General features: G+C 63.0%; 2 protein-coding genes across 3 annotated transcripts in view; one reads left to right on the top strand and one right to left on the bottom strand.

Moving 5' to 3' along the window:
- Positions 1-2,661, top strand: part of CCDC33 (coiled-coil domain containing 33) — a 64,786-nt gene extending 62,125 nt beyond the window's left edge. The window contains exons 20-21 of the mRNA XM_089311026.1: positions 1,519-1,632; positions 2,167-2,661. Of these exons, the coding sequence (XP_089167152.1) occupies positions 1,519-1,632; positions 2,167-2,280 (228 nt within the window). The 3' untranslated portion in view covers positions 2,281-2,661. The remainder of the gene's footprint in view (positions 1-1,518; positions 1,633-2,166) is intronic.
- Positions 2,662-2,743: 82 nt separating this feature from the next.
- Positions 2,744-13,341, bottom strand: CYP11A1 (cytochrome P450 family 11 subfamily A member 1). 2 transcript variants are annotated; one of them, XM_008253734.5, is made up of 9 exons: positions 12,973-13,341; positions 10,502-10,657; positions 8,445-8,635; positions 7,490-7,693; positions 7,088-7,248; positions 4,080-4,246; positions 3,820-3,898; positions 3,291-3,488; positions 2,744-3,006 (listed from the first exon to the last, which is right to left on the bottom strand). In XM_008253734.5, exons 1-9 carry the CDS (start codon positions 13,239-13,241, stop codon positions 2,875-2,877), a joined length of 1,557 nt encoding a protein of 518 aa, XP_008251956.1. In that variant the 5' UTR covers positions 13,242-13,341; the 3' UTR covers positions 2,744-2,874. The 2 variants fall into 2 exon arrangements, with proteins under 2 accessions (XP_008251956.1, XP_051690621.1); XM_051834661.3 differs by lacking the exon at positions 12,973-13,341 and adding an exon at positions 11,339-11,629.
- Between the last annotated feature and the right edge of the window lie 270 nt (positions 13,342-13,611).

Here is a 13,611-nt window from a genome sequence, read left to right as displayed (position 1 = left end):
AGTGTGGGACCAAGGTCAGGGCTCAGTGAGACCAGGATCTAGGATCACGGTGTGACCAGGGTTGGGGCTCGGTGTGGGACCGGGATCAGGGCTCAGGGGGTGTCCAGGGTCAGGGCTCAGTGTGGGACCAGGATCAGGGCTCAGGGTGTGTCCAGGATCAGGGCTCAGTGTGGGGCCAGGGTCAGGGCTCAGTGTGGGGTCAGGGTCAGGGCTCAGTGGTGGGACCAGGATCAGGGCTCAGTGTGGGACCAGGGTCAGGGCTCAGTGTGGGACCAGGATCAGGGCTCAGTGGTGGGACCAGGATCAGGGCTCAGTGTGGGTCCAGAATCAGGGCTCAAGGGGTGTCCAGGATCAGGGCTCAGTGTGGGGCCAGGGTCAGGGCTCAGTGTGGGACCAGGGTCAGGGCTCAGTGTGGGACCAAGGTCAGGGCTCAGTGTGGGGCCAGGGTCAGGGCTCAGTGTGGGACCAAGGTCAGGGCTCAGTGTGGGGCCAGGGTCAGGGCTCAGTGTGTGTCAAGGGACAGGCTCAGTGTGGGGCCAGGGTCAGGGCTCAATGTGGGACCAGGATCAGGGCTCAGTGTGTCCAGGATCAGGGCTCAGTGTGGGGCCAGGGTCAGGGCTCAGTGTGTGTCCAGGGTCAGGGCTCAGTGTGCACCAGGGTCAGGGCTCAGTGTGGGACCAGGATCAGGGCTCAGGGGGTGTCCAGGATCAGGGCTCAGTGTGGGGCCAAGGTCAGGGCTCAGTGTGGGGCCAGGATCAGGGCTCAGTGTGGGGCCAGGGTCAGGACTCAAGGGGTGACCAGGGTCAGGACCAAGTGTGGGACCAAGGTCAGGGCTCAGTGTGGGACCAGGGTCAGGGCTGAGTGTGGGGCCAGGATCAGGGCTCAGTGTGGGGCCAGGGTCAGGGCTCAGTGTGTGTCCAGGATCAGGGCTCAGTGTGGGGCCAGGATCAGGACTCAAGGGGTGACCAGGGTCAGGACCAAGTGTGGGACCAAGGTCAGGGCTCAGTGTGGGACCAGGGTCAGGGCTGAGTGTGGGGCCAGGGTCAGGGCTCAGTGTGGGACCAGGATCAGGGCTCAGGGGGTGTCCAGGGTCAGGGCTCAGTGTGGGGCCAGGATCAGGGCTCAGTGTGGGACCAGGATCAGGGCTCAGTGTGGGACCAGGATCTAGGATCACGGTCTGACCAGGGTCGGGGCTCAGTGTGGGACCAGGATCAGGGCTCAGGGGGTGTCCAGGATCAGGGCTCAGTGTGAGACCAGGATCTAGAATCATGGTGTGACCAGGGTCGGGGCTCAGTGTGGGACCAGGATCAGGGCTCAGCACGCTGCAGGAATGCAGGGAGGTCCCTCTGCATTGTCTCACTGGGTGGCCCCCTCCCCTCCCCTGCTGCTCCTGGGGTCATGGGAAGATCAAGGCCATACTCCCCAGAGCTTTGCTTTCCCCCGGGCCTGCTTGTCCTGGCTTTCAGGGACAGGCCCTGCTGCCCACTGCCCACCAGTTGTCCCCCTCTGTGCCCGCAGTTGGAGGACTCGGCTCGGCGCTGGGGGCGGGAGAAGCAGGACTTGGCCATGCGCCTGCAGGAGCAGGAACACGGCTTTGGGCGCCCCTCAAACTCCATCATCATAGACGCCCCCGTGAGTGGCCCCTCCGTGGGAGCAGCTGCTGGGGCTGGGAGCCACCCCACCCCTTAAGTCACTGAGACAGACTGGGCGGAGCCGCTCCTGGGCTCTGGGTCCTGCTGTGTCCCCACCACCCTTGCTCTGGCCCCATTCCTGCCCCTGCTGAGCGGAGAAGACCCTTCGAGGCCGCCCTGGCCTTGCGGTGGCCAGGAGACACCTGGAGGAGGTGACCAGGAGACGCCGGGTGCTTCCTGCACCCCATGGGTAGCTTGTGGCCCCCAGCCTGGGATGGCACAGGCTCCTTCTCAGGAGACGGCACAGCCACTGTCTCCCCAAGAACCCCCACGCTCGGCCTGTCCACTCTCTGCTCACGTACGGAGGCGTGGTGGCTGGGTTGGGAGGGAGGCTCACAAAGGACTAGGGGACCGACAGGGGACGCCCCTGGGCACCGTGGGGGGCACCTGCTGGCCCCCTGGGTTTTGGATCCTGGGAGGCCTGCTGTGGCCGGCCCACCCGGGACACGGGGCGCTCACCCCCCTCGCCTTGCAGCCATGGAAAGCCTCGACCCCCGCCAAGGACCTCGAGCGTCCCTCGGATCTGGAGCCCCTGCCGCCAGGCTCGGACACGAAGCTCGGCAAGCCCGCGGACCCCCAGCAGACCTGAGCTCCAGAGCAGGCCTCCCCCGCTGTCCTGGGGGTCTCCCCGCGGCCCCAGCCCACCCTGTGACTTCATTAAACATTGGAGCACCAAGAGCGTCGGCCCGTTTCCTAGAGCGGCGTGGCCTTGGGCCAGCCTCCGCCTCCCGGGGCTAGCAGCAGGGCCGGCCAAGGAGCTATGTCTCCATCTAGCCAGGTGGGCGCACCAGGCGGGCAGGACTAGCCCACAGCGCCGGGCTCCCTGCTCCCACAGCCGGGCTCCACCTGCACCTCTGTTGGCTGCCCGGGCACAGGGAAGCTGCACCCCCACACACACGCTCTGCCTGGCCCCCAGCCCCCTGCTGGCTCCTGAGCTGCCAGCAGCAGGCAGGTCTCCACGGAGAGGGCCTCTAAGTGGGTGCCTGAGCCCCTGAGGCTTCTGTACTGGGTGACAAACACCCCAGGGGCTCCAGGGGAAGGAAGACCCTCCGTGCGGTTCGGCCGTTTATTGTCCTGATGAGGGCGAGGAAGGGGCAGAGTGGGGAAGAGGAGCGGGGTGGGGCCAGAGATGAACCGACAGCCGTGACTCCCCTCACTGGTGGGGCGGGGCCTTCCCCTCCCATCACGCGGGGGGCGTGTCCTGATGGAGAGGCCGGAAGGTTAAGATGATGGGCTTTTCGGGCATCAGGATGAGGTTGAACTTGGTACCCACGTCGCTGAGCTGTTGGCTTTCGATTCTGAAGTTCTCCAGCATCTGAGGATGGGAGATGAGGGAGGGGGCTTCGGTGGGGGCAGGGCAGGTCCTCCCCCACCCCACACTCCTGTAGCCCCAGGCTTGTGCACCTGCAGGCAATGCCTGCTGGGTGTGACTTGAGGGTCACCACCAGCCCCTCCTTCAACCCTGCACACGGCACCCGCAAATACACCATCAGTGCTTGCAAACCTGGGTGTAGCCTTGACCCTCACTGGTCCACAAGCCCCGCCCCTTCCCTCCACTGCCCTGGGCCCGATGATGATGAAGAGGAGGAAGATGCTTACATGGATGAGGAAGATGCTCATCTCCACCTCGGCGATCCTGCGGCCCAGGCACTGCCGCACACCCCAGCCAAAGCCCAGGCTCCGGAAGTGAGTGGCGTTCTTGTCCTTGTCCAGCCATCGGGTGGGGTCAAACTTCTCTGGGTTGGCAAAGAAGCTAGGTTCCCGGCCCATGGCGTAGTTGGCCACCTGCACCAATGTCTAGGCAAAGGGGGAGGGGTGGAGGCCTGAGGGAGCCCCTCCTGCAGCCACGAGCCCAGTACCCAGCCGGACGGGCGGGATGGGCTGCGCTGCCCACCGCCCCGCACTGACAGCCTGTCCCCAAGCCTTGCCCACCTCCCAGGGACCCCAGACGACGCACAGCCATGGGACCTTCAAGGGGCCAGTCCTGTCCATGCAGCCCTTCATGCAGCCTTGGACAGCCACTGCCACCCACGGGCCCCCCAGCCCACCCACCAGGTACAAGGGCAGAGCAGAGCTCCCAGCCTTCCCTGTGTGCCTGGCAGAGCCCGGGGCCCCTGGCTTCACCCACCTTGGCAGGTATCATGTAATCCTGGAGGACCAGGTCATTTACGAGGTATCTCTGCAAAGTCACCGAGATGGGGTGCAGCCTGCGGGAGGCGGGTTCTCAGGAGCTGACGCAGGCCACGCCCCCCACCGCCTCAGCCCCACCTGCTGAGGGCCCTGGGGGCAGCGTCCAGGTGCTGCTCCTGCACCAGCCCAGGCCCGTGACCTTGCCCCCCGGCCCCGCCCAGGGTTCAGGGCAGTGGGCACAGGTGGGTGGGTGCTTGCCTCAGCGTCTCCTTGATGCTGGCCTTGAGGAGCGGCACCGACTGCAGCATCGCGGTCATGTCTCCCTGGGCCTGGCGCCGGGCAGCCAGGACCTCCGCCCGCAGCATCTCCTGCACCCTAGGGCAGCGCCCCATCTCATACAGGTGCCACTGCAGGGTCATGGACGTCTGTAGGGGAGGGCCTGTCACTCCCGGTCCAGGTCCAAGGTCCAGGTCCAAGGTCCAAGGTCCAAGGTCCAGGACAGGCGACACTTCCCACTGCCAAGGACCTGCCCCTCCTCCCCGGCCCCCATCCCGGGCTCCAGGACCGCCATCCACAAAAGCCAACAACTGGAAGGGCAGATGTGCGAGAAAACCCCGGCCCTGCCCTGACCCCGCCTGTCTGCCTGCAGGGGGCCCAGCCGCACTGCCAGACTCCCGAGGCTGTTGGTGGCCACTCCTCTTCCTGGGATGGCCAACCTCTGAGTGTCAGCCCTCCCCCAACCACACACACACACGTGCACACACACCACACACGTGCACACATATCACACATGCGCATGCATACACACCACACACACACCGCATACATGTGCACGCACACCACACACATGCACACACCACACATGTGCACACACCACACACGTGCACACACCACACATGTACACACACCACACATGTGAGCGCGCACCACACACGCACATGCCACACATGTGCACACACGTACACACAAGTGCACACACCACACACGTGTGCACACCACACACATGCACACACCACACACACACGTGCACACACACCACACGCACCCCATCCCAGGAGACCTGCAAACCTCAGCCTTCACCTGCACATCCGAGCCTGGAGTCCAGCTCCTAGACCCTGCACCAGCCCAGCCTGCCTTCTTGCCTCTCCTGCAATGGTTCCCACTTGACCGGCTAACGCCATTCTAGCCAGAGCTTGGGACCCTCAGCCCTCGGCTGCAGGGCCAGGGACCCCCCAAGGAGAGGCTCGGACACCCTCCTCTCTCCTTCAGCCAGGAAAAAGCCTCACCGGGTCCCATCCCAGCAGTGGGGGGGCCCCCGCTGAAGCGCAGAGGCCCTGGCCTGCCCCCCCCGCCTGCCCTTCCTGCTCCAGCCTGAACTCCGCCCCTGCTGCTTCCCCTCCCTCCCTGGGAAGCACAAGTGCCCACGAGGGGTGCTGCCATGCTCCGTGGGAAATGGAATTAAACCATCAGTTTATTTTCATGAAACGGGGGCTGGTGTGGTTTAAGCCGCCACCTGCGACACCGGCACCCACATGAGCACTGGTTTGAATCCTGGCTGCTCCACTTCTTATCCAGCTCCCTGCTAATGCACATGGGAAAGCAGTAGAAGGTGGCCCAAGTGCTTGAGCCCCTGCACCCATGTGGGAGACCCAGAGGAAGCTCCTGGCCCCCGAATTCAGCTCTGCCCAGCCCCAGCTGTTGCAGCCATTTGGGGAGTGAACCAGCAGTGGAAGATTCTCTCTCTCTAACTCTTTCAAATAAATCCTTTAAAAAAAAAATCATGAACTCCATTGTGGGGAGCAAACCGGACTAGACTGAGTTACTGGAATTAAGACTTATTCTATGCATCTGCTCTCCCACAATATGGCGCTGGGAGAGAGGTAAATAGCTTCCGCACAGCTGCCTCCAGTTCAACCAATAAACTGTAGGACTTGCTCCTGATTGGAGAGCAGCGTACTCGGCGTGTGGGCAGCCGAGTTAGGATTGGCGGAGGAGGACTATAAAGGAGGAGAGAGACGGCATGCACCAGGAACATCTAAGGGGAACATCTAGCTGAAGGAACACCTGTGCAGCCCCCGAGAAAGCCGGCCGGCGGTGTGCCGCTCCCCTGCGGAAGTGGGGAATGTGGCCAGGGGGAACTGCCCTTCCACGGAGGTGGAAGGGACGGTAGCCAACCCGGGAAGAACCAGCAGCAAACCCGGGGAGGGCCGAGCAGACAAAAGAACAGCGCAGGGTCCTGTGTCGTTCCTCCACGAAGAGGGGGAGCGACATAATGGTGCCGTGACTCGGATATGAAGCCTAGGCAGGGTTTAGTGTCGTTCCCCCATGAAGAGGGGGAGCGACACTCCATGATATAAGAAGTCTTTTTTCAAAGTTTGTGGAGTCATCCCCCGTCTTCCCACCCCACCCCACTCCTGCCATCACACTGGTCTTTCCGTGAACTTGTTCAAGACCTGCACACACAGTAGCTGAGAAGGCAAGCCCACAGCCCCCAGGGCTTCTGCACAGGCGTCTCCCGCCCGCCCCTCCCCGCCCTGCACACCTCCACAGCCGCTCCTTCTCTGATCCAAGCCCCGCCCCCTGGCACGGAATCACCCGAGTGCAGGGCTCAGAGCAAACTGCTGTGTGGTACCCTTGAGACTGGCGAGGGAACCCAGCCCCCCCATCTGAGCATGAGAGACACCTAGATAGCACTCGGATGAGGCCATCAAGGTCCGGGAACTGCAGTGGGCAAGGATCTAACCCCACTGTGCCTTCCAGGAAAAGATGAAAGCTGAGTACACACACGGGGACACCTAGTGCCGGTGCCAGCGCGGATGCCAGCCCTCCATGTGGAATTCCAGCTTCCAGCACCACAGGGAGCACCGCTCCTGGGATCCCAGCCCTGGGCTGTGTGCACCGGCCCCGCCTCCCGGCCAGCCAAGGACAAAGCTGATCATCAAACAGGCCCAATAATTCACCCTCACCCTCACATCAGCAAGGGGCGTCTTACGCATTGTGAAATGGATGAGAAGGTGCATGGAGTCGGCAGCACGGTGCATGGGGGGAGGGAGACGGGCACAGCCGAGGCCTGGAGGCGCCATGGGCACCCCGCCTCCAACCGCAGCAACGCCCAGCCCTGCCTGCATGAGCCATGTCTTCCCCATGGAGCTGGGGGTGGGGGGAAGGGAGGGATGGTTGTCCCCTCCTCACAAACAGAGCCCAGCTTGGAGCCAGGGGCCTCGGTGCCCTGGGACATCGGGGAGGGGATGCCCTGGGCCCCTCACCGTGTCCACACCTCCGGCCAGCATCTCGGTGACATTGGCCTTGATGTCCTCGAAGGACAGCTTGCTGGTCCCCAGGAGGCTGTAGAGGATACCACGGTAGCTGCCCCCAAGGTCCTGCTTCTGCCTCAGGTCCCAGTAGAAGCTCTGGGTGTATTTGTCAGCTGTGTGGGGCGGGGGGGAGTAGAGAAACAACAGGAGTGGGCTCCCACACCTTAGCAGTCTTCAAACCTCTCTGTCCAGAAAAATCTAGAACTGCCGGCCACTGCCAGCCCCCAGCCCACCCCAGCCCCCGCCTGCCAGGCGCCCAGGGCCTCCCCAACACCACCCCCGGGGGCTGGGGTTCCCACGGGCACAGGCGAGGCCTGGGGCTTCCAGCCTGGGCCCTCCAACCCTGCCCCTCACCGTTGGTGAAGATCACGTCCCACGCGGCCACGTGGTCCCTCCAGGTCCTGGTGCGGAAGAGGCGGAAGAGGCTCGGTGGCAGGCTGAGCATGGGGACGCTGGTGTGGAACATCTGGTAGACCGCGTCGATGAACCGCTGCGCCTCGGGGTCCACCGTCTCCTCCAGCATCCCCAGGCGCTCCCCGAACATGATGTTGGTGATGGCTGCGGGGGCGGGGGAGCCCTTCCAGCGGGGCCGTCCGAGGGCCCCGGCGCCCCCTCCCACCACAGCCAGGAGCTCTGGACCCCTCCTCAGCTGCCATCCGCAGAGACAGAGGCCTGAGCTCCCCGGGGCTGAGGCAGGGCTGACAAGGGGCCCTCGGAGGGGGCAAGTGGAAGGCCCCCAGCAGGGGTCTCTGGGAAGCAGGGGCTCCCAAGAGCCAGGAGAGAGGGTCCCGGACTGGGCTGTCCTCCGCCCGGCCGGTTCCCATCCGTAGTGGACGGCGTTGGCCCAGTACTTCCTGCAGAGGGCAGGTGGGTGCTCCCTGGGAAAGCAGCCGTCCAGGGCCCAGTCTGGCTGGACCTGAGGGGTCACCACAGCTTCAAGCATTCCCTGCCAGCAGGTAAGGAATTTGATCTCGTCCCAGCTCTGGGGTCACCCCAGAGTCTCCACAGTGACAATATGGTCTCCACCAAGCCACAGGCCCTTTGCATGTGCTGCCAGACCCCTGCGGCGACTCCAAAACTCAGACTGAGTGTCCCTGCCAGACCTCCAGGGGACAGTCTGGTGCCCTAGAGAAGCAGACCAGAATGAAGGGCTGACCCCCAAACCTGCGGGTGGAGGTGGAGGGTGGAAGCTCTGGCCGGGTCTGGCCGGGGTCTTGGGTAAGAGGTCGAGTGCTGGTTCCCTGCCCAGCCCCCCCCCCCGCCCCCCCACGCTCCCAGCCCAAGCTGGCAGCAGGCGCCAGCCCCTTACACTCGAAGGCAAAGCGGAACAGGTCGTCACTGATGTCGCCTGAGAACACCCCCTGCTGGACGCGACCGTGCAGCATGCGGACGAAGTCCTGCGACACGGCCTCCAGGAGGGGCACGAAGTTCTTGATGGCATCGGGGGCCATCACCTCCTGGTTCAGGGCCACGCGGTCTCTCTTCCAGGCCTGGGCCTTCCTGCGAAAGCACAGGCCCTCAGGGCTGCCCCCAGCACATAACAGACCCTGGGCCCGGCCGCAGAGCACAGAGCTGGGCTCGCGGCCCCCGCCCGCTCCTCCTCCCCCTCCCTGCCCTGCCTGGCCCGGGGGAGCAGGGAGGAAGGAGAACAAACCCTGGGCTCGCCTGCTCCCCACTCTTCCCACACTGGAAGCAGACCCTACAGTGCGCACGCCTGTCCCGGGGCCTCAGCTGCCATTCTGGGGCCTTCCTGACTCTTCCAGACCAAATGCCCCGGCCTCCCCTCTGCTGCACCCCAGAGCACCCTGGGATTCACTGGGCAGGAGGCAGATCTCAGGGCCTGGAAACCCCCCCCCCCCATGCAGGTGCCCCTGTGCTCTGGGAGCTGAGCTTGATGATGAGAGTCCTTATAAACCCCCACCCACACCCCCCACACCCCGGGGGACACTGGGACTGTCACAGCTGCCCCTCCCCCAGCCGTCCTCGCTGTCCAGGGGACCTGCGGGCCTCCCCCTCTCTTCTGCATCGTTCTGCCCAGGTGCAATTCTTTTCTAAAAGGTACTTTCAGAAAAATGTTAAAATATATATATATATACACAGGGCCAGCACCATGGCGTAGTGGGTAAAGCCACCATCTGCAATGCCCACTGGCATCCCATTTGGGTGCCGGTTCAAGTCCTGGCTGCTCCTTTTCTGACCCAGCTCCCTGCTAATGCACCTGGGAAGGCAGAGGAAGATGGCCCCGGTCCATATCTGGGGACTGGCATTGTGGCACAGTGGGTTAAAACGCTGCCTGTGACACCAGCGCCCCATATGAGAGCACCGGTTGGAGTCCCGGCTGCTCCACTTCCAATCCAGCTTCCTGCTAATGCACCTGGGAGAGCAGCATGAGATGGCCCGAGTCCTTGGGCCCCTGCATCCACATGGGAGACCCAGAAGGAGCTCCTGGCTCCTGGCTCTGGCCTGGTCCAGCCCTGGCCATGGCAGACATTCAGGGAGTGAACCAGCGGATGGAAGATCTCTTTCTCTTTAACTCTGCCTTTCAAATAAATAAATCTTTATTAAAAAAAAAAAAAAAAAAAAAACAGTGCCAAGCTCTGGGGGACTTCCCTGCACGGACCCACTGGTACGGTGGGAGGCGGTGCTTCCACGCCGCAAGGCCCTTGTGGGCTGTCTGCCTGCGGCGGCTGCTCGGAGCAGCACCGGCGCGTGTCAGGACGTCGCAGATTCCACAGCAGCCGCATCACGGGGACGAGAGGCTCCCGCACCCACAGAGCACGGCCAGCCACTTGCAAAGCAGCGCAGGTCCGTCCGCCCCGCCGTCTCAGCGCCTGTTGAGTTTTGGTTTGTTGGCGTTTTTTTGTTGTTGGTTTTTTTTTTTTTTTTGGTTTTTTGTTTTTCATTTTTGAAAGGCAGAAAGGCAGACAGAGGCCTTCCCTCCACTGAGTCACTCCTCCATGTTGGCCAGGAGCTGGGAACTCCATCCCAGCCACCCACATGGGTGGCAGGAAGCTAAGAGCTGGAATTGGAAGAGGAGCAGTGCCGGGACTCGAACCCCGGGAACTCAGACAAGGGCCGCAGGCCTCCTGGGCAGCATCTTAACCATGGCTCCGGAGGCCCGCCCCGTATTTGAAGTCTTTGATGAGCGGTTGGCAGACAACGGCTTCTGCTACCCACCCGCAGGCGGCCCGGCCCTGCTGCCACGCCCCCGCCCCCCGCCGGCGCCTGGCAGGAGGCCTGCGCACAGTGGGGCCTCAGGAAGGCGCAGCCCTAATGAGCGAAGCAGGGCTCGGCAAAGGCCCGGACAGGAGAGGTGACGTGGAGACTGTCACCCGCTGCGCCCCTGGGGACCCGGCCAGGACTCACTTGAGCAGGACGCCCACCGGCCTCCGGTAGTACTCGTGATAGGCGACCCAGGGCGGGATGAGGAACCGCTCGGGGCTGGGGCCCTCCGACTTGAACAGCAGAGCCACGTCCTCGGGATCCATGATGTAAACGGACTCCACGTTGCCCAGCTTCTCCCTGGACGGGGGTGGGGTCGGGGAGGGGCTGAGGTCTGCAGCAGGGCTCAGCTGCCTGCTGGCCCCGCCCCTTCTCTGAAGCGCAGGTAGAGCCAACACGGAATGCATAACGCTGACCTCTGTTCAGTGGCATGACCCCTGCAGCTGCCAGCCTTGGACAGGCCACACCCTCACCCAGAGCCCTCCCCTAGGGTCCACACCCGCGGCCGCTCCCCAGCCTCGCGCAGAGCGCAGGACAGAGCGCATGCGCAGGCATCCCTCAGGGCGCGCCCTGAGGCACCTGGCAAGGCTTCCCCACCCACCGCCCACCCCTACTAGGCCATGTTCCCAGCCGGCTGGTCCCTACTGCGCTTTAGGATCAAACTTCTGGGAGTGGCCTCCCTGCTCTTAGAAAGTCTATCCGAGGTCTGTGTTGGGAGTTGAGGGCTACACCTGTTGGCGCGGGTGTAGCGCCAGACAGAAGGGCCCTGCGGCAGCGGTTCAGAGACCCCCGCCGGGAGGACCACAGGGAGACCGGAGCTGGCTTGGCTGAATGCAAACAAGTCTGCAGACGCCCAAGGTCTCAGCCTCCAGCTTCCAGACCCGTGTGAAAAAGGCATTTCTGTTGTTGAAGCCAGAGACGGAGGAAATGCAACAGCTAGGAAACCACAGGAAAACCCCGTTCTTGCTGTCTGGTAGCTACCTTAGAGAGCAAATCGAAGATAGAGCTTAAGGGGCCCGCAGGCGTCGTGGTGCCACAGGTAAAACCGCCACCGGCAGCACCAGCATCCCTAAGGAGTGCAGGTTGGAGTCCCGGCTGCTCCACTTCTGATCCAGCTCCTTGATAATGAACCTGGGAAAGCTAGAGGATGACCCAAGTCCTTGGGCCCCTGCCACCCACGTGGGAGACCTGGAAGGAGCTCCTGGCTCCTGGCTTCAGCCTGGCCCAGCCCCAGCCATTGCAGCCATTTGGAGAGTAAACTTGTAGACGGACACATTCTCTCTCTCTCTCTCTCTCTCTTTGCCTTTCAAATAAATTAATAAATCTCTTCTTTAAAAAAAAAAGGTTGTGGAAAATGGAATTAAAAGAGAAGACATTTTGGTGCAAAAAACTTTGAAATCTGTGCATATTTTTCGCATAATATGCAATTTTTGTGAAGTCTTTGATGACCCCCCTCCCATGCATGATTTCAAAGTCTTGTGTGCCAGAGGAAATTGATCCTTTAATTCCAGGTTCCAGGAGCTTAAGACCTTGTAAGATATCGGCAGAGCTGAGGTCGGGTCTGCTGCTTGTGTGCCCTCAGCAGCTGAGCAAGGAGTGGGAAGCGCGCCGTCTCCCCACTGGGGGTTTTAGAGCCCTCCCGCTGTGCCCCAGGCCACCGCACTGGAGGACGCACAGAGCGGGGTGCCGGACTCCAGCCCTGCCCGTGCGCTGACGAGCTGTGCGACTTCAGCAAGACCCTCTCCCGCCTGAGCCTCGGTTTCCTCCATCTATAAAACGGGGAGAAACACACCACCCTCAAAGACACAGCACCCAGAAAGGGGCCTCGTAAAACCAGGGGCTCCCCTGGGGAGGGAGGAGCTGGCGACCCACGGGAGGAGCAAGGAGGTTAGGACAGGTCTGGGAGAAAGAGAGGGCAGAGGTGGGAAGGTGCAGCGGCTCCCTGGGGGGTGGGGGGTGGGCTGGGTGCCCTTCCTCCAACGGGGGGGGGGTCAGAGAAGAAAGGTGGGGAAGGGAGAGCCTTCGCGGGTTGATAGAGACCCACTGATTAGAGTGAGATGTGCCCCAGCCACTGCCTCCCGCACTGCCCCCCCCCATACCTCCCAGCGGTGCGGGAGAACCCAAGTGGGCTCCAGAGGCCCCGCCCAGGACTCCACTACCCAGGCTCTGGGGGTTCCAGGGCTGAAACCCCAATCCGCCGGGTCCTCCTCGGGGGAAGCAGCTGCCCCAGGGCCCCAGGGGCTGAGCGAGGGATCCCCCACTTGGCACCTGCCCAGGCGCCCTGGTGGGGGTCGCAGCTGGAGGGAGGCACTCGGCAGGGCTTGCTCCCTTTGGAAACCTTTGCCTCCTCCCCACCACCACCCCCAGGGCCTGGAAGAAATAGCAGGGGGCTCCAAACATTGGTGGAAAATGGTTTGAAAACCTAAGCTTTGTTGGGTGCAAAACAGTTACGGAATCACACACAGCTTCTGGATAATGCTCATTTTCTAAGGAATGTCTGAAGGTGGATCAGAAGGCCAGCGGGAGCGGAGCAGCCGGGACAGACCTCGGACTGCAGGCCCCCGGCCTCCCTGCCCCTGCCCCGCGCCGGAGCCCCCAGCCTCCACCAGGCTTACCTGTAAATGGGACCATACTTCTGGAAGTTCTGCACATGACGATAATGGACCCTGTGTGTGCCCTTCTCCCGCCAGAAGTGGTACAGGTTCAGCCAGCCATTGTCCCCAGGGGAGGGGATCTCGTGGTAGGGCCGAGGGCTGCGGGTGGCCATGCCCACTCCCTCACGGGTGGGCACCCCCGGGTGACCCAGGCCCTCCTGGGCAGTGCTCAGGGAGGCCTGGCAACCTCTGAGGAAGACTGAGCGGGAGGGGAGCCCCCTGGCCAGCATGCTGCTGTCCCGACTGTCGCTGTCTCAGCTCTGGGATCTGTCCCTGAACCCCCAGGGCCAAATTTATAACCAGCAGCTCAAGGCTAAACTGGAAGCTGGAAAACCCTGAGCCCGTCTCCCTCCTCCTCCTCCTCCTCCAGCTGGCTCCGCCCATACCACAGCCCCTCCCAGGCTGCCACACAGACTCCAGGTAAGGTTCTCTCCAGAAGCACAGGGAGCCCTCTGCCTCTGTGCTCAGCACCAGCCCCAGCTGAGCCCTCCAGCTGGCCCTGCTGGCCCTGCCGGATTCTGGACCTGGGGGGCAGGGGTGCCCGGAGGAAGCAGACACCAGGCCAAGGGGGTCTCGCATCCCCCTCACCGTGACCCTACT

This window comes from Oryctolagus cuniculus, chromosome 12, assembly GCF_051225735.1.
Source record: "Oryctolagus cuniculus isolate XC-2025 breed Fujian yellow rabbit chromosome 12, ASM5122573v1, whole genome shotgun sequence".
Classification (NCBI taxonomy): domain Eukaryota; kingdom Metazoa; phylum Chordata; class Mammalia; order Lagomorpha; family Leporidae; genus Oryctolagus; species Oryctolagus cuniculus.
Note: the sequence above shows the minus strand (reverse complement) of the source record. Positions and strands in the feature narration are given on the sequence as shown.